The 24,616-nt window shown below is 45.8% G+C and overlaps 1 protein-coding gene across 4 annotated transcripts in view; it reads left to right on the top strand.

The window, feature by feature from the left end:
* WDR3 (WD repeat domain 3) overlaps positions 1 to 24,616 on the top strand; it is a 36,278-nt gene that overhangs the window by 2,930 nt on the left and 8,732 nt on the right. For 3 of the 4 annotated variants that reach the window (XM_045000988.1, XM_045000995.1, XM_045000981.1), the window contains exons 4-19: positions 486 to 604; positions 5,238 to 5,316; positions 5,698 to 5,793; positions 6,609 to 6,722; positions 8,422 to 8,523; positions 8,657 to 8,754; positions 10,272 to 10,376; positions 11,031 to 11,261; positions 16,505 to 16,598; positions 19,320 to 19,421; positions 20,308 to 20,393; positions 21,500 to 21,635; positions 22,567 to 22,623; positions 23,124 to 23,224; positions 23,715 to 23,826; positions 23,930 to 24,064. In XM_045000988.1, coding sequence (XP_044856923.1) covers positions 486 to 604; positions 5,238 to 5,316; positions 5,698 to 5,793; positions 6,609 to 6,722; positions 8,422 to 8,523; positions 8,657 to 8,754; positions 10,272 to 10,376; positions 11,031 to 11,261; positions 16,505 to 16,598; positions 19,320 to 19,421; positions 20,308 to 20,393; positions 21,500 to 21,635; positions 22,567 to 22,623; positions 23,124 to 23,224; positions 23,715 to 23,826; positions 23,930 to 24,064 — 1,767 coding nt within the window. The remainder of the gene's footprint in view (positions 1 to 485; positions 605 to 5,237; positions 5,317 to 5,697; positions 5,794 to 6,608; positions 6,723 to 8,421; positions 8,524 to 8,656; positions 8,755 to 10,271; positions 10,377 to 11,030; positions 11,262 to 16,504; positions 16,599 to 19,319; positions 19,422 to 20,307; positions 20,394 to 21,499; positions 21,636 to 22,566; positions 22,624 to 23,123; positions 23,225 to 23,714; positions 23,827 to 23,929; positions 24,065 to 24,616) is intronic. The other variant, XM_045000983.1, reaches the window with a different exon arrangement.

The following is a 24,616-nucleotide window of genomic DNA, read 5'->3' as shown; positions in this document are numbered from 1 at the left end:
CTGTAGATCAGGACTAAAGTGCATTAGCGGACCTGTGCATGGGGGAGTAGAGGGCTGGAATGGTGGGGGTGCTACAGGTCGGGCATGAAGTACATCAGCAGATCTGTTCATTGAGAGCCAAGGACTGGAATAGCAGGGGGGCTGCAGGGCAGGACTGAGGGACATTGGCAGAGCTGTGTGTGGAGCCCAGGACTAGAATAGCAGGGGGCTGCAGACAGGGACTGAAGTACCTGGGCAGAACTATTGAAGACAGGGGTTTTGCTAGGTCTGAAACAGCAGGGGGTGCTTCAGGCCATTACTAAGGTGCACTTGTAGAGCTGCATATGTGTGTGCGGGGAGAACAACTCCTGGCTTTATTAGCCCTTCACTATGTACTGAAACTCAAATTTAGGGGAAAACAGTCTGCTTGCCTAAGGTAGTGTATTGGGCCTGATGACAGAAGATTCTGCTGATGTCCATCCTTTGTGATGCACCTTTCCTTTCAGGACACAGACGTCATTGTGTGGGATGTCATCAACGAAAGTGGGTTGTACCGGCTGAGGGGGCACAAGGATGCTGTCACGCAGGCGCTCTTCTTGAGAGAGAAAAACCTCCTGGTTACCAGGTACACTGCCTGCTGAGCTTGCTGAATTGAGGATTCGAGGCTTTATTCGTCTGTCACGTCATGTCAAAATCTATGAACTTAATATAAAGAAATGAAGAGTTAGATTTCATAAATGGTGCTGTTTTGCAGAATGAACACATTCTTAATAAGCTTTTCTAAAAAAGCCTTATCATAACACAATAAACTTAACTGCGAGCCAGAGACTTTTTAAAATACATTTGTTATCTTGTATCAGAGGGGTAGCCGTGTTAGTCTGGATCTGTAAAAGCAGCAAAGAATCCTGTGGCACCTTATAGACTAACAGACGTTTTGGAGCATGAGCTTTCGTGGGTGAATACCCACTTCGTCGCATGCATCCGACAAAGTGGGTATTCACCCACGAAAGCTCATGCTCCAAAACATCTGTTAGTCTATAAGGTGCCACAGGATTCTTTGCTGCATTTGTTATCTTGATATCTAAATGTTTTTTAAGGAATACCGTTAAGTGGGGAATATCAGCTAATGAGACACAGTCAATTTAAAAATAATTATTCTTTGAATAGTTTTTAAATCTACTGTTCAATATGGTACCTGAGATTACTATAATAGAGGATACGTCTATACTGTGTCCCATCGTGGCTGGACAGATGTGCTCTGCTCTGAGCTAGCATGCTAAAAAGAGCAATGTAGCGCAGCTGGTGGCTTGGGCTAGTCATCTGAGTACATACCCAGGGGTCTGGGTGGGTTTATGCTCAGATGTGCTCCCAGCTGCAGTGTATATGTACCATGAGATTAGCAGTATGTTTACAGAATGCATTTGATAGTACTTTGTGTAAAGTCACTTTTGCTTTTCCCCCTGTATAATCAATTGGATTCCCTTTTGCTTGTGAATCTTTCACACAGTAATGGGACAGAAAAATAATTTTTAAAAATAGGGAAGTGATTATAGAACCATGGGAATTGATAGGGAGACATGGGCACATGTAGTACATGAACTGACTTTTAATTCCTCTTAACATTCACTAACTTTAAAGATGACTGTTGCTTGGCAGGAGAATTTTTTGATGAAATTCTTTTAAGAATGTTTTATTTATTAGATTTATGTATCAGTTCAATAGAAAAAGTATCACATCAATTTAGCATAAAATTATGCTGGTATCTTTTATTTTTCAGATTATTGATGAAATAATAGTGTTTATTTGGGGAGTCCGGTGGCACCTTAAAGACTAACAGATTTATTTGGGCATAAAAAACCCACTTCTTCAGATGCATGACTGCCCCTCTGATACTTTGTTTATTTGGGGTTAGAGTTAAAGCTGTGTTGTGAAGAAATATTACTTTCTTTAGTGTTGGTAAATTAAGATAGTTCTTAATTTTAAAATAAATAGGATGGAGGGGTAGCTATATATTTCTATGGAGATGCTTGGGCAAGATATGCCCTATTTCTCATAACAAAGAGGAATATCAGCCTTAAACATAGTTGTGACTCCTTATTTAAGGCTGATTTTTGTTTTTCCACCAGAGATTTGACCTCTTTGTTATGAAAACTACAGAATATTCTTACCCAGTCATTCAACGTTTATTGAGTACAGCATTTTTTGACCATTTACAAGTACACTTAACTCATTTAATAGTTTGTGTTAAAACTAATTTAAAAACAAGTCCTTTAAGAAATTTAGTGCTTGGAGTCAGACCTTTTTCATCCTGTCGTTGCTCTGAAAGATTCTGTGATTGCATTTGGGCATCAGTGCTTGAAAGGCTCCCCATAACACTGCATCCTTGGCCCTACTGCATACTGAGGCAGGAACACCCGGATGTCGTTAAAGTGCAGACACATTGGGACACAAGGGGCTCCCTGCATCCTCTCTCTGCACAATGCTGGTCTCTAGCAGCACTCTTCTTCTGCATCCAGCCCATGCACATCCCCTCATATATGGCCATTTCCCCAGTCCTCTTGGCTCCCTATATTGGTATTTTCTGTATTGGAGGAGCTCTGTGGGGGGAGACGGAGAAGAAAGTGGAGATGTGGGGGCAGGGAGAAGCAAGGTCCCAATGTCTTTGCTTATGCATCAGCTCCCCTGCTCGTGCTGGCTCAGTGTGCAGTGGAGCGTAAGGTATGTCTACATTGCTGACTGTGTACCCAGGCTTCTTGTCAGGCTTGTACGTGTGTTGCTGCCTCTTCCTGGTGCCCAAGTTACCAAGTCATCATTACAGCTGTTACCTACAGGTATACCTACCCATGCTACAGTCACACTGCTTGCAGTGTAGAGGTGCCCTGAGGCAGCCGTGCCAAGAAGAGCCTTTAATGTGCTGGTGTTTTGACAAAAACACTCCCATTGATATTAGTGGAAATAGAATTGGGCCTGGAATTAGACAAAGTAATTGCTAATAACTTTTTACTTTATTACAACTAGGGCTGTCAATTTAATTGCAGTTAACTCACGCAATTAACTCAAAAAAAAAAATAATCGCACTGTTAAACAATAGAATACCAACTGAAATTTAGTAAATATTTTGGATGTTTTTCTACGTTTTCAAATATACCTATTTCAGTTACAACACAGAATACAAAGTGAACAGTGCTCACTTTATATTATTTTTCATTACAAATATTTGCACTGTAAAAAGATAAATAAAAGAAATAGTATTTTTCAATTCACGTCATACAAGTACTGTAGTGCAATATCTTTATCATGAAAGTGCAACTTACAAATGTAGATTTTTTTGTTACATAGCTGCACTCAAAAATAAAACAATATAAAACTTTAGCGCCTACAAGTCCATCATCCTACTTCTTGTTCAGCCAATTGCTAAGAGAAATACGTTTGTTTACGTGTAGGGGAGATACTGCTGCCCACTTCTTAATTACAATGTCACCGGAAAGTGAGAACAAGCATTCACATGGCACTGTTGTAGCTGGCGTTGCAAGATATTTATGTGCCAGATGTGCTCAAGATTCATATGCCTCTTCATACTTCGGCCATTGCTCCAGGGGACATGTTTCCATGCTGATGATGCTTGTTTAAAAAATATTGTGTTAATTAAATTTGTGACTGAACTCCTTGGGGGAGAATTGTATGTCCCCTGCTCTGTTTTACCTGCATTCTGCCATATATTTCATGTTATAGCAGTCTTGGATGATGACCCAGCACATGTTCGTTTTAAGAACACTTTTATTGCAAATTTGACAAAATGCAAAGAAGATACCAATGTGAAATTTCTAAAGATAACTACAGCACTCAATCCAAGATTTAAGAATCTGAAGTGCCTTCCAAAATCAGAGGGATGAGGCGTGGCGCATGCTTTTAGAAGTCTTAAAAGAGCAACACTCTGATACGGAAACTACAGAACCCAAACCACCAAAAAATAAAATCAACCTTCTGCTGGTGGCATCTGACTCATGCTGATGAAAATGAACATGCGTCGGTCTACACTGCTTTGGATGGTTATCAAGCAGAACCCGTCATCTGCATGGACGCATATCCCTTGGAATGGTGGTTGAAGCATGGAGAGATATATGAATCTTTAGTGCATCTGGCATGTACATATCTTGTGAAACTAGCTACAACAGTGCCATACAAATGCCTGTTCTCACTTTCAGGTGACATTGTAAACATTAAGCAGGCAGCATTATCTCCTGCAAATGTAAACCAACTTGTTTGTCTGAGCAGTTGGCTGAACAAGAAGTAAGACTGATTGGACTTGTAGGCTCTAACATTTTACATTGTTTTATTTTTGAATGCAGGTTTCTTTTGTCCATAATTCTACATTTGCAAGTTCAACTTTCATGATAAAGAGATTGCACGACAGTACTTGTATTAGGTGACTTGAAAAATACTATTTCTTTTGTTTTTTACAGTGCAAATATTTGTAATAAAAAATAAAGTGAGCGCTGTACACATTGTATTCTGTGTTGTAATTGAAATCAATATATTTGAAAATGTAGAAAACATCCAAAAATATTTAAACAAATGGTATTCTATTATTGTTTAACAGTGCGATTAATCGCATGATTAATATTTTTAATGGCTTGACAGTCCTAATTACAACCTGTTATTGCACCCTGTTTCCTTCAAGTAAACCTGGAAACATGACTCCTCAAGGAGATTTAATTATCTGGGGAATGTGAAGGGGATAGTAACAAGCTGTATTTGATTCTTTGAGCACCTTGCAAATGGAAAAGTCCTAAAACCTCTGATAAGCTAAAATGGAGCTTTGTCTGGTGCATTTAATTTGGCACAGATCATTGCACAGTTCATTAGGACAGGCAATGAAGAATATTGTATCAACTGAAAATACAGGGGAGATCCAGTGTTGGAATTTGGCCAGCGCACCAGGCCTGACACCTTTGCCCTTAAAGAAAGCAGAATGGTTTCTCCATAACACTAGGCTGGGGTTTCAGTGCTGACTCTAGGAGGTGCCTCCTAATGAATCACCAGCCCATATTTCTGTATTGGCTGGGTTTTGCTTGGTCTGTTATCCTGACTCTGCTTAGCTTGTGAGACCTGCTGAGATCCTAGCCTAAATAAGTCTGACCTCTGACACCTTGCAGCATGCTTTACCTTTTTTTGTTTCTTACTCTTCAAAGCACACAGTTTTGGCTGAACTCTGGTGATGTGGCCTCATGTCTGGGTGATGTCATTTTTTTTTTCAGTGGTAAAGACACCTTGGTGAAGTGGTGGGACTTGGATACGCAGCACTGCTTCAAAACACTGGTTGGACACCGTACTGAGGTAAATAAAATTAAAGATGGAGGGAGAGAGTTAGTTCAGTACAAGTATCACAGCACACTGGCTGCAAGGTAGCTTCCATTGTTACATCCACACTGCTCAGGATTGGATTTTTTTTAGGTTGTAAACACAGCCCCTATGAAATATTTGTGGTTGGCTGTTGTGAAGAGGGGACAGGTGAGAAGCCTTTTCTGTTGCGGAGGCTTGTACCATTCTTGCTGGGAGTGATGTTTCCAAACTGGATGTCCTTGTGCAGTATCCTACGTAGCAGGGGCGTGGGCTTTCTGTTCTCATCTTCCCTTTTAAATTGAAAAAAAAAATCATGGTGATGGGTGGCCATATAACTAGACATAAAGACGCTTCTCGGTGTCGTCTTCTTGGTAGGTGTGGGGACTAGCCTTTGTGTCGCAAGAGAAACGCCTCATCACTGGTGCTGCAGACAGTGAGCTCAGGGTGTGGAACATCACCTACATCCAGGAGGTAAGAACTGAATGCATCATCTCGGTTGCTTTGCTCTGGAGTGGGTTGAATTGGAACACAGCAGGACTGAGTGACTTTCTGGGACATGGTCAGTATCCATCCAGGACACACTCTGTGTGGAGCAAATGTTGTTTGATGGCTTTAACTGTATGTTTCTACTGGCTCCCAGCTCTGTTGTAGTTCTGTGCAGACTGCCTTTGTGCGTGTGTGGGAGCTGTCCTAAGAATGGGGCACTTCTTGCTACAGGATCAAGCAGAGTGAGAATCTGGAGGAAATTCTTATCTGGAGACTTGCATGGTGGCTGCAGACCACTCCTTCTCTTTGTTCAAATTGGGGTTAGCCAAATAAGCATGAAATGACTGGTGGCCACCCTCCTCTTCACCGCATGGGTGTGGCTTGTGGAGAGGACAGGCTTTGACATCCAGTGCTTCACTTTGGTCTCAGGAGAAGGCCACTTGGATTGGGGTGGTGCAACGTGTGCTGGAACTGATGACCTGCAGCTGGCTTCTTTTCCTGCCAGGTACATGCAGCCCTTGATGTCCCAGCCGGCGGCTGATGGGACCTTGGCTGGGCTATATTTGGGAGCCCTGTTTTAGGCTGCATCGTGGAAGCTCTTCTGTAATGGGCTGGTTCCATTTGATTACTATCTACGCTCTTAGGGCTTCATTTCATAGAGCATCTTCCATCCTGCTTGTTCTCCTGAGTAGTTCAGAATGAAAGCAGTGACCGTGTTAAATGGCTGGAGGGGATCGAGGTGTGGGTGGGGGAGAAGCCAGGGTATGCTAAGGGTATTTTTTTCCTTTGTCTGCCACAAGCAGGCAACAGACCCTAATGAACCAGAATCCAAGAAAAGCAAAGGGTCTCCAGCTAAAGCAGAAAAGACTTCTGAAGTGGATGAGACCTCAGCCCTGGATGAGATGCCGGAGGAGGTAACCCTTTTCCCCACTCTGGCTAAGTGGTTGCAGGTTCACAGGGTGTTTGTGAGGGTAGATACACCGCTCCAATAACTAAATAGGAGTTTGAGGACAGACCTGGATATCTTGCTGACACTTGCCTCGCTCTGTTGGCTTTGTGCCCTGGGGATGATCTCTAGCGCTTCTAGAGAAGACACCCTGACCCATAAGCAAGGAATCACACCAGTGTGTTCTACCTTCCTCAGGAACAGTCTCTCACACTTCCCCAAATACCCACAAAATAGCAGCAGGAACCTGTGTCTGTATTTGCTGGTAACCTGTGCCAAAGAAATCCCCAATGTAAGCATATTGGCAGGTCTCTAGAAAGGCTTGGCAGTGCTAGCAGAGCTCTTCCCTTGTAGGAAAGGGACTACAATAAAATGGTCACTTTCCACCTGCCTCCGTTCAGTGCTGAAACTGATTCACCTAGGACTTATTACCTATGTCATAACCAGGGATCCTTGTTTTCTGTTATTAAAAAAACCAAAATTCTCTGATTTAAAAAACCCATAAAAATCCCTGTTTCCCCACAATTAAAATGGAACGCTGAACTTTAGTTTCCCAAGCCATGATATATCTAGGTACAAGTTGAACACAGTGTTTTATTGATATATAATAGAACCCTCTTTATCCAAGCCTCCGTTATCTGTCTCTCTGTATTAACTGAACTATCAGCCGTCCGGGGCTGACTGCGGTGAGGCTCCCGTCGTCAGCACTGTGTGGCTGAGTGCCTGAGCCCCACCTTAAAATAAGGGATAGAAAGCTCTTTTGCCAGACCTCCTGATTATTCCAATTTTTGATTATAATTATTTGGTCCCAGTCCCAATTAGATCGGATACATCAGGTTCCACTGTAAATTTAAAGCGCATTAAAAAATCAGCTACAAGAGGGGGAGGTTGCAGGCATTGAATAAGTGGCACTGGTACTTTCAGTAAGATTTAGTTAATAGTTAATGTTTTTTATTTTTTCACAAAATTTAAAAACTAAAGGTTCTCTGTAAAAACACAAATTCCACATTTTTCTGGGAGAAATGGATTTCGAGGATCCCTGGTCATAAGGGTCTTGGAGAGTGGTGCTGCCATGTTTAGAATCAGTTCCTATTGTGGGAAGCCTCTTCTGCTTAGATCAATCAGCACCTGACAGCCTTTCACTAAATTCCTCCTCGCTGGATCACTTACACACCTGTTGGCACTTCCAGAATCCTTTGAAGATTTCAGCTTCACTCATTCAGTTATAGCTAGACACGCAGCTTTAACAACTGTTCCTTCCTTCCTTCCTCCAGGAAGTTTCTCTGTCTCTATTTTTAAGCAGGTAATTAAATGATCTCTCTCCCCCACCTTCCTCATCTCTCTCCTGCAATGGGAACTAAAAGCTGGTGCCTTAATTTTATAAAATTAACAGATAAATATTAGATAAAATTAACAGATAAATTCCCTTCCGTTTAGTGACGGGCATGTTTCGGTCCATGAAAGAAAGTTAGTTCTCAGATAAAATTCAAGAAACATAAGATAAATTTGTGCCTGACACAAATGTTTATTTGCTGTTAGTTCCCACCTCTTCCTTGTCTCTTTTGGATGCTAGTCAGATGTTGTAGACTGTGCCCTTTCATTGTTGAATCTAAAGACTTGCTTGATCTTTCAGATTACAATTGTTTTCCCTTTCTGTATCCTTGTAGCGCCTCTTGAGGTGCAACAAAGCTGGCTCCATCATGCGGGCAGGAAGAGACCGAGTAGTTACTCTCGCCACTGACCGGACAGGCAGGATCCTGGCCTGCCATGTAAGTAATATGCTTTGGGGCCTTTTGCTAGTGGACTACAGAGAAGGCGCTATTGTGTGTCTCGGGGACTCTCCACTGCAGCAGCTTCTTAGGCAACTTGCTGCTAGTATTAACTCTGTGAATTTGTCTCCAGGGAACGGACTCTGTTCTGGAAGTGTTTTGTGTCCTTACCGAGGATGAAATTTGCAAGAAAATGGAAAAGAAAATGAGAAAAGCAAAGAAAAAAGCCAAGTAAGCTCTGTTTTTGTAAGTTGATGATGTCCACATGCTGAGAATTGACAAAAGGCCCATCCAGGGAGAGGGTGCAATGAATGAATCATGAACCATTTGCAGTTAGTCTGCTGTTAACATGTTTGTCTGTTCCTGGCTTGTTGGTGCTAGTGTAAGCCAGGTTGTTCTCTGCTCCCAGTAATTGTGAGAAAATCACCTTCCATCTGATTCTCTTGCAAGAAGTGAATGGACAAAACTCTCCTGGTAAAGCCCCACTTGTACATCACCATCTATGACTCAGGAGAGTTGCACAAAATAAATACACTTCCCAGTGTGAAAGCTGGTGGTGCTAGGCTGAGTAACCAGAGTCACTTTGACATCTACAGATTGTGAGCCTTGGGGTGGTATGTGCCAGGTTCAGATTGGGGCAAATTGTCTTTTAGCGGACAGCCTTTTATTATAAGTCTATTTTATGCTTCTTCAGTGTCCATCGTTCATACATCCCCTAGTGTTTAACAGGTGCCTCACAGTAGCCCTGGGAGGTAGGTGAATGTTAGCTCACTTAATGGGAAATCTGAGGCATACCAAGGATCATAGAATCATAGATTATTAGGGTTGGAAGGGACCTCAGGAGATCATCTAGTCCAACCCCCTGCTCAAAGCAGGACCAATCCCCAAATCCCTAAATGGCCCCTTCAAGGATTGAACTCACAACCCTGGGTTTAGCAGGCCAATGCTCAACCACTGAGCTATCCCTACATCTGTTTATATTTTGGTAGTGCCCAAGGGCCAGAATTAGGAGTCAGGACCCCATTTTTCTGAGCTGTGTACAGACACTGAACAAAACCATGATCCGTGCCCCTGAGAGCTTTCAGCCTGTTGGCTTGTCTACACTTGAATGTTAATTTGGATTGAGGTAGGGTGTGAATTTAAAGCACAGAAGCTATTCTGGAATAACTACATGGATGGACAAGCCCTAAGTACATGGGTGGGGAGGGATGCAGTTAAGTTGGTGTCTTGAACAAATTTCAACAGTGATATTTACTTTCTGCCTCCCTAAATTACCCTTGTGGTTTCAGTTTGATAGAGTATTCTCTTGCACTTCCTGTCCTAAACCTGTGGCTTATTGCTGTGCTCCAATAAACAATTTCACCTTATTGAAGTAGGTGGATTCTCCTCACTGAATAGTTCTCATAGCAGGGTGTTGATTTGATAGGCATCTTAATAAGATTGTCTAGGTTCATTATTCTCTAACTTTGCAACAAGAGTCCTGGGATCTCTTAAGTTCTTCAGGACTGACAGCAGCGTTGTTGGCCCTCAAGGTCTGCACTGAAGAGCATTGCACCTCCATTAGAACGGCACCTCTGTGTCAGCGCTGAATAAGGGTCCAGCTAGTTTCATTCGTAGAGGAGTTGCAGTGTGTTAATTTTTTGGGGCTGGGGGGTGAATGTGTCTGTACATTTCTGTCCCGTGTTAGCCTATGACTGGACTGGCAGTGCCCAGTAACCTGATTCCCAGTGGTTGTCTGACTTTTCTAGACTGAAGTCTGTGGAGGAGGAAGAGGAGCCTGAAGGAAGCGTTGAGATGAGTCTGCAAGAAGAGATTCAGCGAGTCACTAGCATCAAAGCTTCTGCTAAAATCAAGTGAGTGCAAAGCCCTATTCTGCAGTCATTGATGCAGCTCAAGTACCCACTGAGGGGGCCGTGACCTGGGGAGAGTTTGTATTGTACAAAGGTGGCTCATCTCCAAAGATGAGAAGCTGAGACACCATAGAACTTAGAGCTGGGGAAAGGCCTGCAGGATCCCAGCTAGTCCACCTCCACCCCATATCCCTGCAGTGTCGTCACACCCCTTCCATCAAGATTGTTCCCTGCAAGGGATTCTCTAGGGTGGTGGTTCTCAAACTTTTGTACTGGTGACCCCTTTCACATAGCAAGCCTCTGAGAGCGACCTCCCCTCCCCCCCCCCGCCAAATTAAAAACACTTTTTAATTTATTTAACACCATTATAAATGCTGGAGGCAAAGCGGCGTTTGGGGTGGAGGCTGACAGCTTGCGACCCTTCCATGTAATAACTTCCTGAGGGGTCCCATCCCCAGTCTGAGAACCCCTGCTCGAGGGGCTTGCCTCATCCAGTTTTAAATGACAGGTCTGATGGGGCTTCTGCTGCTACCTTTGTTAGACTATTCCACTGCCGACTGCCTCCCCTATCAAGAAGTTGTTCTTGGTGTTTTTCTTTAGTTTATTTCATCTTGTTTCTCCTAGTTATGACCCTGACTTCTCTGTTCATTTAAACAGGTCATTTGACTTGATTCTGTCTCCGAAAGGAGAGCTGAAGGCCACCTTACTGCTCCAGAACAACACCATCGAGTCCTACATCCTGAACCCATCAGCACAGGTCCCCCAAGTTGTCCGGGCATCCAAGATAACCATTGGAGGTCACCGCGGTGATGTCAGGACACTGGCTTTTAGCTCTGACAACATTGCTGTCCTCTCGGCTGCTGCTGAATCTGTTAAGATCTGGAACAGGTGTGTGTTCTGATTCTGTAAACTCCTCTTGTCTGCCTCAAAGGTTGGGGCTGTTCAGGTTAGAGGGGAGAATGGGAAACGAGAGGGGAATGATCCCAAGGAATACAAAGTGATGAATGGAATAGAGAAGGTAGATGAGGCACTCTGTTTACTCTTTCTCATTATACAAGGACAAGGGGATGCTTCTTTCGTGAAACTGAAAGATTAAATTAAAAATGCATTACTAACCCAGGGAATTCATTACCACTAGATATCATTGAGGCTAAGAGTTTTTAATGGGGTATATAAAAGGACAACTCTCTGGATATTGAGGACATCCACAGTCATGGAATCAAAGAAATGTAGGGCTAGAAGTCACCTCAAGAGGTCATCAAGTCCAGCCCCTTGCATTGAGTCAGGACCAAGTAACCTAGACCATCCCTGACAAGTGTTTGTCCAGCCTGTTCCCGAAAACCTCCAGTGATGAGGATTCCACAATCTTCTTTGCAAGCTTGTTCCAGAACCTACTGACCTTTATCATTAGAAAGTTGTTGTTTTTTAATATTTAACCTAAATCTCCCTTTCTGCAGATTAAGCCCATTACTTCTTGTCCTACCTTCAGTGGATATGGAGAGCAATTGTTATAATCTTCATTTATAACAGCCCTAGACATATTTGAAGACTGTTTTCAGGTCCTCCTTTAGTCGTCTTTTCTCAAGACAAAACGTGCTGCTTTTTCTAACCTTTTCTCATAGGTCAGGTCTAAACCTTTTATCAGTTCCATTGCTCTCCTCTGGACTCTTTCCAGTTTATCCACATCTTTCCTGAAGTGTGATGCCCAGAACTAGACAGAGTATTCCAGCTGAGGCCTCAGCTGAGGTCGAGTAGAGGGGACAGTTAGCTCCCGAATCTTACATACGACACTCCTGTTAATACATCCCAGAATGACATTAGCCTTTTTCGCATCTGCATCACATTGTTGGCTCATATTTAATTTGTGAACCACTATAACCCTCAGATCCTTTTCAACAGTACTACCACCGCTAGTCAGTTATTCCCCATTTTGATTTTCCTTCCTAAGTGTAGTGTTTTGTACTTGATTTAATTTCATCTTGTTGATTTAAGACCAATTCTCTAATTTGTTAACGTTGTTTTGAATTCTAACCTGTCCTCCAAAATGCTTGCAACCCCTCCCAGTTTGGTGTCATCTGCAAATTTTATAGGCGTTCACTTCACTCCATTATCCAAGTCATTAATGAAAATATTGAATAGGACTGACGCCTGTGGGACTCCACTAGATACTCTCCCAGTCTCAAAGCCAACCACTGGTAACTACTCTGAGTACAGTCTTTCAATATTTTTCTTAGCATATGCACAACATGCTTCATGTGGCACATGACCAGTATCCATCACCGATTTTGATCCGTTGGTTGGATCATTAGCTTCCCTCGCCCGATCAGTTTTGCACCCATCTTACACTAATTTCATCTAGATCACGTGTCACTACTCTGCTTGTGAGAATGTCATGTGGGACTGTATCAAAGGCATTACTAAAATCCAGTTTTGTCATGTCTATAGCTTCCCCCTATCCACTAGGCCAGTAACCCTATCAGGGAAGGAAATTAGGGTGGTTTGGAATGATTTATTCTTGATAAATCCATGTTGGCTATTCTTTATAACCCTATTATTCTGTAAGTGCTTACAAATTTGATTGTTTAATAATTCATTCATAGAATCTCTGGGTTGGAAGGGACCTCAGGAGGTCATCTAGTCCAACCCCCTGCTCAAAGGAGGACCAATTCCCAACTAAATCATCCCAGCCAGGGCTTTGTCAAGCCTGACCTTAAAAACCTCTAAGGAAGGTTATAGTATCTTTCCAGCTATTGAACTTAAGCTGACTGGTCTATAATTCCCTGGATCCTCTTTTAAATATAAGTACTATATTGGCCCTTCTCCAGTACTCTGGAACCTCATCCGTCTGTCCTCCATGAATTCTCAGAGATAACTGCTAACAGTTCTGAGATTGCTTCAGCTAGTTCCTTAAGTATCCTATGTTGAATTTCATCAGGCACTGTTGACTTGAATACATCTTACTTATCTAGAACAGCATGCTGGACTAGATGGACCATCGGTCTAACTCATATGGCCATTCTTATGTTCTAAACATTTTTAATGTATTCTTTTCCTATTTTGGTCTGCCTTCCTTTCCTCTTGTTGTTAATATTTATTGTGTTGAGAATCTGGTCACCATTAATCTTTTTAGTGAAGTGTGAAGCAAAATAGGCATTAAACACCTCAGTCTTTTTAATGCCATCAGTTATTAGTTCTCCTGCCCTGCTAAGCAGGGGACCTAAACTTTCTTTCATCTTTCTCTTGTTCCTAATGTAGTTAAGGAACCTCCTCTTATTGCCTTTTATGTCCCTTGCTAGGTGTAACTCATTTTTGTTCCTTAGACTTTCTGATTTTGTCCCTACATGCTTGTGCCATTCTTTTTGTACTACTTGTCAATTCATCCATGTTTCCACATTTTGTAGGATTCTTTTTTGATGTTTAGGTCATTGATGGAGCCATATTGGCCTGTTACTATTCTTCCTATCTATTCTTTGCATTGGAAGAGTTTGCAGTTGTGCCTTTAATATTGTTTCCTTGAGAAACTGCTATCTTCCGAACTCTGTTGTTGTTTAGATTTTCTTCCCATGGCATCTTACCTACCTGTTCTCTGAGGCTGTTCAAATCCGCTTTGTCCTTATTCTGCTGCTCTCACTTATTCCTTGCCTTGGAACGATATAATCTATTATTTCATGATCACTTTCACTGAAACTGGCTTCCGTCTTCAGATTCGCAATCAATTCCTTGCTGTTGGTCAGAATCAAGTCTAAAATGGCTGCCCTTCTGGTTACTACTTCCATTTTCTGAAACAAAAAGTTGCCCCCTATACATTCCATGCACTGTTTGGAGATTTTGTGTTTTGTCATATTACTTCTCCAACAGATGTCTGGGTAGTTAAAATCCCCCATTACTACCAGATCTCATGTTTTGGATATTTCTGTTTGTTCTAGAAATACCTCATCCACTTCTTCCAGTTTTGATCATCTAAAGTAGAGCCCTTTAAGTCACCCTTATTTGTTTTCCCCATTTATCTTTACCCAGAAACTTTGCCTCTCACCTCCTTCTGGACCTCAGAACATGTGTATAAATTCTTGATGTATAATTAACATCCTTTCCCCCTTTTTTCCCCATCTGTCCTTTCTGAACAAGCTGTACCCTTCTATACCAATATTGCAGTGATAAGATTTATCCCACCAAGTCTCTGTGATGCAAATAAGTCATAATTTAGCTAATGTATTAATACTTCCAGTTCTTCCTGTTCGTTCCCCATACTCCTTGCATTTCTGTAAGGACATCTAAGATGTTGATCAGATTCCCCCACTGATTTCCCTCTTGTTGCTCCTATGACTATATTGTCATTTTTTATGTCTCCCCCCACAACATCTAGCCCTCTTAAGGTTGCCATTCTTTATGCTCACCTGTGAGCTGTTGTCACCTGCCCTCTTTGAACCTAGTTTAAAGGCTTCCTTACTAGGTTGGTGAATCAGCACGCGGAGATGCTCTCCCCTTCTTGGGTCAGGTGCACGGCATCTCTTCCCAGCAGTCCTTCTCCCCGGAACAGCATCCAATGGCAAAGGAAGCCGAAGCCTCCCCTCAACACCATCTGCATAGCCATGCATTCATCTCCAGACTGTGCATGTCCAGACCTGGGCCTTTACCCTCAACTGGGAGGAAGGACAAGAACACCACTTGGGACCCCATCTCCTTCACCCTTGCTCCCAGAGCCCTGTAATCACAGCTGATCTGCTCAGGGTCATACCTGGCAGTATCATTAGGGCCCAGATGGATGAGCAGCACGGGGTAGTGGTCAGAGGGACGGATGAGTCTTTCTGTTGCCTTTCGGATGTGGGCTTGATCAGTCTCCTTCCTGCAGAGTAGCCAGTTCTCTTCCCTCCTCTGGTGTGCTGTAGTTATCTGAGGTTGGCGAACATCCTCCATCCTGGATGTCTCCGTGTGCGTCCTGCTGATGAAGTCCTTGCCACCTCCTGCAGCTCTTTTACCAGCTTCCCGAGGGACTCCACCAACAGACACTTCTCATACCAGGTGGTTCTCCCTGCCTGGCTTTCTTTGGTGGGGATATGCAGGCTGCATTCCCAGCAAGTCAAGACCAGAAGCTGTGTGGAAGTCTCCAGGGTCAGGATGCCTGTCTCATGGAGTGTTCCAAGAGGTGCAGGCAGAGGAAGAGCTAGCAGTGGTGTTGCTGATGTGCCGTTTTCCTCTCATTGCAGCTCTTTTTTGTAGAGTACCTGCCAGTTGTGGGGTGAAAGAAATCTCACATGTGGATTCTTTTTCCATGTGGGATTCCAATCCTGTGTTTTCTGACATAAACCAACCACTAACTGTGTGGGGCTAGGGAGAAACTTCACCCATGGACATAGCTTTGGGTTTTCTTGTATCTTCTCTGAAGCAACTGATGCCAGCTGCTTTTGGAGATAGTACATTGGACTGCCTGGGTCACTGTTCTAACCCATGATGCTATCGCAGAGCTCCCTCACCGTCACTGACTCCTCAAACGCTACTCCCCTGGGGCATTGCTATCCTCTGAGAACTCCTCCTGCCCTGCTCCCTCCTCCTCCCTGAGCCAGCTGTTTTCAGTTATTTTGTGAGGGAGAGGTAGCAGCCTCCCTGTTCTCTCTCCGATGTAGGGAGCAGGTTTGGGGATCCGGTAGATTTTCTGTTTGGATCTAGCATCTTAGAGGTTTCTGGGTGGGCAGTTAACTTTCCTGTGGGCTAAACTGTGCACTGAGGCTTTGATTCTAGGTGGCCCTTGCCCTACCCCAGCCAATGCAATCTCTCACAAGCCTGCCAGGCTCATAATACCCCATGGTGTGATAGTCCTTGCTGGCTGAAGTACCCCGTTGCTGCCATGGGCTGCTCTCCTTCCCTCTTGACAAGCATGAGCCAGGGGCTGACTGCGTGCCCAGTTGGCTTTCGGGGAAACCTTTTCAGTGCAGTGCTGGGGTAGCAGCATTTGAACTAGAGGGCCAGGCTCTGAGATGGATTTGTCCCCCTGAATGGTGCTGTAATCTCTGGCTTCCTGTACAGTGCATGAGAGAGAGGCAGTTGCTGTGAAAGGCCTTTTAGCAACACAGCTCATTTAAAGGGGCACGGTCTATACACAATGATGGAATCTCGCATGCTGCTTATGCCCACAGGTCGACCCTGCAGTGTATCCGGACCATGGCGTGCGAGTATGCGCTCTGCTCACTCTTTGTCCCGGGAGATCGGCAGGTCATCATAGGGACTAAGGTAACTGGTGATTTTCAAACTGTGGGTCGCGACCCAGTACTGGGTCACAGTGGCTCTGGTTAGCACCACCGACCAGGCCATTAAAAGACCCAGTTGGCAGTGCTGCCCGGCTAAGGCAGGCTAGTCCCTACCTGTTCTGACACCGCGCTGCACCCTGGAAGCAGCCAGCAGCAGGTCCGGCTCCTATGTGGGGGGGCCACAGGGCTTCACGTGCCGCCCCCGCCCCGAGCACCAGCTCTGTACTCCCATTGGCAGCTTCCCAGAAGGAAGCTTGCCCTACCACCCCTGCTGCACCGTTGACGGGGAGCTGCCTGAGGTAAGACCACGCCTCTGCCCCAGCCCTGAGCCCCTCACAAACCTGGAGCCCCTTCCTGCACCCCAAACCCCTCCCTGGCCCCACCCCAGAGCCTGCACCCCCAGCTCAGAGCCCTGACCCTGTCCCAGCCCTGAGCCCCCCAAACCCAGAGCCCCTCCCGCACCCCAAACCCCTAATCCCCACAGCCCACACCCCAAACCTCTGCCCCAGTCCTGAGCCCCTTCCACACCCCAGCCCCCCTCTGCAGTCCTGACCCCCTTCCACATCCCAACCCCCTGTCCCAGCCATGAACCCCCCAAACCTGGAGCCCCTCCTGCACCGCAAACCCCTCATCCTCGCAGCCTACACCCCCACACCCCAACCCTCTGCCCTAGTCCTGAGCCCCTCCCACACCCCAAACCCCTTGTGATGGGTTGGGTCACAGAACCCCCCTTGGGAGCTGCCACCTGATGTGCCAAGACTACTTCTGCCCCTGTTTTCCTGCCCCATTAGCTTAGGACTTCAGTGCCCTGCCTGGTTTGAGCCAGACTCACTAGCCTGCTGCAAACCCAGACCCAGGTCTGAATCATGTCCCCTAACAGCTGCAGGTTTACCTGAAAGCAGCTCACAGAAGTGTGCTTGTCTTTAGCACTCAGATGCCCAACTCCCAATGGGGTCTAAACCCAAATAAATCCGTTTTACCCTGTATAAAGCTTATGCAGGGTAAACTCATAAATTGTTCGCCCTCTATAACACTGATAGAGAGATCTGCACAGCTATTTGCCCACCCAGGTATTAACACACACTGAGTTAATTAATAAGTAAAAAGTGATTTTATTAAATACGGAAAGTAGGATTTAAGTGATTCCAAGTAGTAACAGACAGAACAAAGTTAGTCACCAAGCAAAATAAAATAAAACACACAAATCTATGTCTAATCAAACTGAATATAGATAATCTCACCCTTAGAGATGCTTCAGTACGTTTTTTCCTCAGACTTGGACACCTTGCAGGCCTGGGCACAATTCATTCCCCTGGTACAGCTCTTGTTCCAGCTCAGGTGGTAGCTAGGGGATTCTTCATGATGGCTCCTCTCCCTTGTTCTGTTCCACCCATTTATTTATTTTTTGCATAAGGTGGGAATCCTTTGTTCCTCTGAGTTCCCACCCCTCCTCACTGGAAAAGCACCAGGTTAAAGATGGATTCCAGTTCAGGTGACGTGATCACATGTCACTGTAAGACCCCAAGCCTTCATTCCTCCCAGCCTGACTCACAGGAAGGCCTGCCTGCAAACAGAGCCATCCACAGTCAGTTGTCCTGGTTGATGGGAGCCATCAAGATTCCAAACAACCATCAATGGCCCACACTTTGCATAATTACAATAGGCCCTCAGAGTTATATTTCATATTTCTAGTTTCAGATACAAGAGTGGTGCATTTATACAACTAGGATGACCACACTCAGTAGATTATAAGCTTTGTAATGATACCTTACAAGAGACCTTTTGCATGAGGCATATTCCAGTTACATTATATTCACTCATTAGCATATTTTTATAAAATGATATAGAGTGCAACGTCACACCCCTCATCCTTAGCTCTGGGTCGCGGGCATCAACAATTTTCTTCAACTTGGTCACCAGAAAAAAAGTTTGAAAACCACTGGGCTAGGGAACCTGCCTAAAAACTTCCACCATTGCTAGTACTGGTTCAGCGCCACTTGTGTTAGCAACGCTGGCAGCCTTAATGAAAATGGGCTGTCCCTGGTGATCTACCACTGCCCTGTAGCCCTCTTCAGAGTGTGTCTGATTGGCTTAGTGCTGAAAGTGCCTGTGGCAGCTGGTGCCCTTTCTGCCCTAGGTGTCGCTCGTGGGGGTTGAGCTGGCTGGTGTTAGCAATGGTGGGATGTTTTTGAAAATGTGATTGGCTGTGTCTAGTGGCTATCGAATGCTTTGAGGGCCAGAGATGGGGGTGCAGCAGGGCAGGAGTGAGGTGTATCAGTGGAGATGCATGTAGAGGTTCCAGGCCAGGGACAGCTGGGGATGCTGCAGGCCAGAAATGTGTCCTCTGTGCTGAGTCCCTGGACAGAGCTGGTGCATTCCTCCTGGCTGCCAGTAGGGTTCTGCCTTGGCACCAAGATGCTCCTCTCACACTTCATTTGGTCTGAGAACTCCCATGTTCCCCCTCCCTGTTATGTCTCTTTAACTTAGCTGGGCTCTGCTGCTGCTGGCTGTCTTGTTCCCCACTGGGATCCTTGCTCCTTTAATCACAAATCCTTCTGTCTCTGGGACTCTGTGCTTCAAGTTATCACGCCTTGTTTGCAGCTCAGGCCTGCAGGCTGGACTTTTGACCTGTTCAAGCTGTCTTGGCATGTACTGGAGACAGAATAAAGTTGCTAACTTGCTCTCTGGTAATTTCTCTCCCCAGACAGGGAAGCTGCAGCTATATGATTTGGCCTCTGGGAGTCTGCTGGAGACACTTGCAGCGCACGATGGGGCCCTGTGGTCCATCTCCCTTTCACCAGACCAGGTAACTTTCTTTTAGTGGTAGGTCTGTGCTGCTCTCAGGAAGCCTGTGTCTAAGGGGTGGCTTTGACGATGCAGAAGTTGGCATTGTAGGGTTTTGATGTGGGAGGTGTTTATCATCTTTGCACTTTTGTTTGGCATTATAAAACATGCTGCTGTTCAGTTCTGCACACCTGAACCTGGCTTGGTAGTACACCAATAGCCCTCTGCTGTTACAGCATGGGATGTCATTTTCTGTGTTATCAAAACAGTGACAGCTCATTGCCTTTCTGGAACACTTCTCATCTGCAGATCCTAGAGCACTAGGAAAACTTTATAACTGATCCCAATAGTGTAAATATGCCCCCTGGAAATGCGATTCTACAAGCAGACCATTTCCGTGTGGTTGATACGGTGTTCTAAGTGCAATGATACGGTCACATGGGTTTTCATCCTACACAGCGAGTGTACACACACATCCACTATCTACAGCAGATCAGTCAAGTTGACCCTTGTTGCTCCAGAAGGTTGTCAATATACCAGACAACCTGCTGGTACAGGCTACATCTTGATTTATCCTGCCCATTCCACCATCTTAAGTTCCTTCCTCCCGAAAAAATCCCATCTGCCAAAGCCTTTGAAATCCAAATGTGTTTGTGTCTTCTGCACAGTAAATAAAAGTTCTGTGTTCCCACTGAACCAATGGTCAGTGTAACCTGCTCTTAACCTTCCTGCCATAGGAACTTAAGATCTAGGCTGGGTCTTAAGGTCTTATGAACTTAAGTTCTTGTCTGGAACTTAAGAGCTTAAGGCTCCTCAAGTGTATGGACTTTGCTTTGGGTGTATTATTCTTCCTGAGTGCAGTGAAAGTGCTCTTGCTTGCTTTAATTTTAAACTTCTTTCTCCTTCAGCGTGGCTTTGTAACAGGAGGTGCTGATAAATGTGTCAAGTTTTGGGATTTTGAGCTGGTGAAGGATGAGAATGGCACACAAAAGAGGTGAGGAAAAAAAGCTTCTCTGGAGGCTGCATTCCTTCTCCCTGCTTGATGGTTTGGCCTTAGTTTTGTTCCTGGTTGCCTTTGGTAACACATGCTGTGTGTGTGTGTGTGCGTGCGTTTGTGTGACAGAGACAGAACAAAGGTCTGAGCCCACATACTGCTGGCAGTTAATGGAGCTGAATGCAGGATCCTCACCACAGCTCTAGTGCCTCCCAGCTAGAATTGAACAATGTTTGTTGACTAAACTGAAATGTTTGGCGGAAACAAGTATCTGTTCTGACAAACTTCTTCATCGGGAAGGTTTCTTGGGTCCAGGATGGTACTGAGTAAGACAGCATCTGAGTGATTCACTCTGCAGCCTAGCGTTTAGAGCACTCTCACCTGGCATGTGGGAGACCCAGGTTTGTATTACCTAACCGCTAGGTTATAGAGTGAGTCACTCAAAGTCCCTGCTCCAAATCAGGCAGTGCAAGATCTGACCCTGGGTTTCCCCACATCCCAGGTGAGTGCCCTTAGCAGGCAATCAGGTGTTCTGAGGAGGGGTCCCTCATTTGTTCAGGAGAAATTTTGCACATTCTTGTTTTCATTCTGCGTCGGAGTGAAATCAAATTTTTGAAAGCCCCAAACTTTTCATGAAGCAGAATTGTTTTCCGGCCAGCCTTGCTTCCATTGCCTTTGCAGCCTTGTGTTGCTGTGGATTTGTTGAGTCCTACTCACGATCTCTCGTGGGATTCCCCAGCCCTCCTCCACATTTTAATTGCTTCATTTCATTGCACCTTACTCTCTTAATTTCCCAAACTGAGACTGAGTGACCTTGTGCTGCTTGCTGCATTCTGTGAATCTATTCCCTGCCATGCTGAATTCGGGTCACTTTTGGGTCACTGGTTTCAAGCTTCCCTCTAACTTCTCAGATTCTCCCTATAGGTGAGTGGTAGATTGGGCAGTGAAAACCATATGTGCACGGCTCCTGGCTCATTTCAGTTTGCTTCATTCCAAGAGCCAAGGAAGGTGGCTGTGCATTGGAATAAGCTTGTGAGTTTGTGTTTACACCCTTGGTGCTCTGCATGCAAGGACAATGATGCTATTTTCCTCTCTGCCACTGCCAGGCTCTCCATGAAGCAGACACGCATCTTGCAGCTGGATGAGGACGTTCTCTGTGTGCGTTACAGCCCCAACCAGAAGCTGCTGGCCATCTCCTTATTGGATTGCACTGTGAAAATCTTCTACACAGACACGCTCAAGGTGGCCTCTTGCCTGGGCTGGATGGAGGGGTTGGGGTGAGAGCTGGTGTGGGGGGCAGTGAAGAGAGGGGGCTGACTGGACAGGTGTGGGTTGGTTGCTGGAGCAGAGCTGCTGGCTTACCTGGTGCAGTCGCTGTTACTACATGGGAATGGGGTCTGAAGCAGTAATGTAAAGCTGGGGAGAGTTGAAGGGGCATCTATTCATTAGCTGGCCAGTAATAACAAATGGGGAAGCCTGCTGACTTCTGGTTCTGGTCCCTATTTACTGACCAGAATCCCACCAAACGCTGGCCACAATTCAGTGGGAAATCGTTTAAACTGGGGGGAGGAAATAAAAAATCAGGCCCTCCCCTGGCTACAAGCGTCCTGCTGCACTGGAGGGCAAGGCCAGTGGTGGTGGTGCCCTCCCCACTCAGTGCAGGAGCCTTGTGGGCCCCCTTCCCATCTTTCCCTTGCTCCTCCTCCCTATGTCTGTGAAGAGATTTGGGGGTGGGGCTAGAGCACCTCTTTGACAGCTCTCCTCCACGTAACACACAGGCACCAAACTCTGAAGCCAGTGCTGGAGGGAGAGCCTCCCTGCATGTTGGAGCAGGCCTCCTTCCTGTGAATAGTGCCTGTCAGTCAGATGGTCCTTGAGCTAGTCTGTGAAACAGACCAGCATATGATGCTTAGGAGCTGCACATAAAATGCTGACAGATACACAAAGCCAAGCGACAGGCGCTTTCTCCTCTCTAATCTGTCAGTGATCTTGGGTATTGTTCCTAACAGTTTCAGCTGATCCCTGTAGTCATAGGCCAGCTGCTAACCTTCACTGTGAAGGTGTTTGGAAGCGCAGGCACCTCTGAATGTAGGGGATTCCAGGGCAGAGCAGCAGGCTTTCAAAGTGCTGTGCCCAGCATTTCTAACTAGATCCGTTTCCTGTTTCTTTCCAGTTTTTCCTGTCTCTGTATGGACACAAGCTGCCGGTGCTCTGTATGGATATCTCCTATGTGAGTGAAGTGGGGGCTGCTCACAAAAGATCTTCAGGAATTCTGCCAGTGTTTGTGGCCTTAAAAGCTGACCACAGCCTTGCTTGGGAATAGAGCCAGGCAGGGCCCTCTAGAACGGTGATTCTCAGCTGGACTTAAAAACCACCCAACTACCCACCTGAACTTGATAGGACCCAAACTAACCCTCACCCATTCCACAGTCCTTTGCTGGCTGCAAAGGATTGTGGGATTAGGTCATGACAAGAACCCACAAGTGAATTTTGGGTGGGGGAAAGTTTCTGTAGAGTTCACCCCAACATTTCCCAGCCCCCCCCATTGGCTGCTTTGGGATGTAATACAGCTGTACGTCCTGTCCTGCTGGATGGAGACTTGTTTCTTTGGCCCTTGCTCATTAGTCATGTACTGTTCAGTCCTAACGGCCAGCTGAGAGGTCATTGTAATCCCTTCTGGGTCAGTCAGCCAGTCAGTCATGCCCCTTTTCTCTGCCTTGCTTGGTGTAGGACGGGGCCTTAATTGCAACTGGCTCTGCTGATAGGAATGTGAAGATCTGGGGCTTGGACTTCGGCGACTGTCACCGGTCTCTCTTTGCTCATGATGACAGGTAGGCCCTGGTGTGTGGGGGCTGCAGACTCCTCACCCACAGGAGAGGGATCTGTGATCTTTGCCATGACGGGGAAGTTTCTCCAGTGCTCCTGCGGGGGCGGGGGTGGGCTGTGGGCCCCTGGCCTCCTGTGTGTGGCACTGCATAGGCACCAGAGCGGACAGGCACACCTTCCTGAGCAAATGGTGGTGCTCCCGGCTCCTCCTGCTTCCTCAGCGCATTGTCTGGTGTTCATGCCCTGCTATGGAGCTTGGCTGAGCTCCACTCGGGTAGAGCATGCAGGAGAGCGGAAAGCAGCAGAGGCTGGTACAGTTGATGTCGTAGTCTGGTAAATCTCTTCCCCCTACCTCCTGGAGTCCCTGCAATGCCCAGGGAGTGCTGCCACGGGGCAGGCAAAGAGGAGGCTGCTGTAGAAAGGGTGTTGGCTTCAGATATTTCACTGTCTCCTTTCTTACCTGTGTGATGGCGATCCCTTTCTCCCACTCTCCAGTGTGATGACCCTCCAGTTTGTGCACAAGTCCCATCTCTTCTTCACAGCTGGGAAGGACCACAAGATTAAGCAGTGGGATGCGGATAAGTTTGAGCACATCCAGACCCTGGAGGTAAAGGGGTTTCAGAGAGTGACTTGGGCCTGGGCAGCTATTTCCCCTAATGACTGGGAGCATTGGTGGTGGTCATGTCTCACCTCTTTCCTCTGACCTGTAGGGACACCACCAGGAGGTGTGGTGCTTGGCACTCAGTCCGAGCGGAGACTACATCGTGTCTTCATCGCATGATAAATCCCTGCGCCTTTGGGAAAGGACGAGGGAGCCACTCATCCTGGAAGAGGAGAGGGAGATGGTAAGAGCATTAGCCTTTTCTTGTGGTCTCCTACAAGAGACAATTCCACCTCAGTTTCTCCTCAGCCACTAAATGCCCCTTCTTAATCTTCTGTGGATCTTACACAGTACCTAAGAGATCTCAGCTCACTGTTTACCTGTGTCTGGGAGTAAGATGCCCAGAGGTGACGGGAGTATTCCAGGGAGATTGCTAGTATTGCAGAGAGAGACACAGTTGCCTCCAGCATTATCTTCAGGTGGCTCAGGATTGCATTGGCCGTCTTTTCTTTTCTCTTTCCCTGCTATATTGCATTGCAAACTCCTTGCTAATGTGCTCTCTGCTATGCTGCTCCCCAGGTTTCCCTCCAAATAGATGTTTTGTTTTCCCCAGGAGTACTGGCTGCATCTTCTCCTTTTGTTCTTCCCTTCAGGTCTTTCTAAGCTCTGCAGGCCCCCGCTTAACTTTCTGCCCTCCGTGGTGTTTGGGGCACTTTCCATCAGGACAGTGATGGGGAGTTTGTTAATTAGCTGTAGTGTGCACAGGTTGCTCTGTTCCTTAGTGTGAGAGGCTCAT

The sequence above is a fragment of the Mauremys mutica genome, chromosome 1, assembly GCF_020497125.1.
Source record: "Mauremys mutica isolate MM-2020 ecotype Southern chromosome 1, ASM2049712v1, whole genome shotgun sequence".
NCBI classification, from domain to species: Eukaryota; Metazoa; Chordata; order Testudines; family Geoemydidae; genus Mauremys; species Mauremys mutica.
The sequence above is the reverse complement of the archived record's forward strand: the minus strand, read 5'-3'. Positions and strand labels throughout refer to the sequence as shown.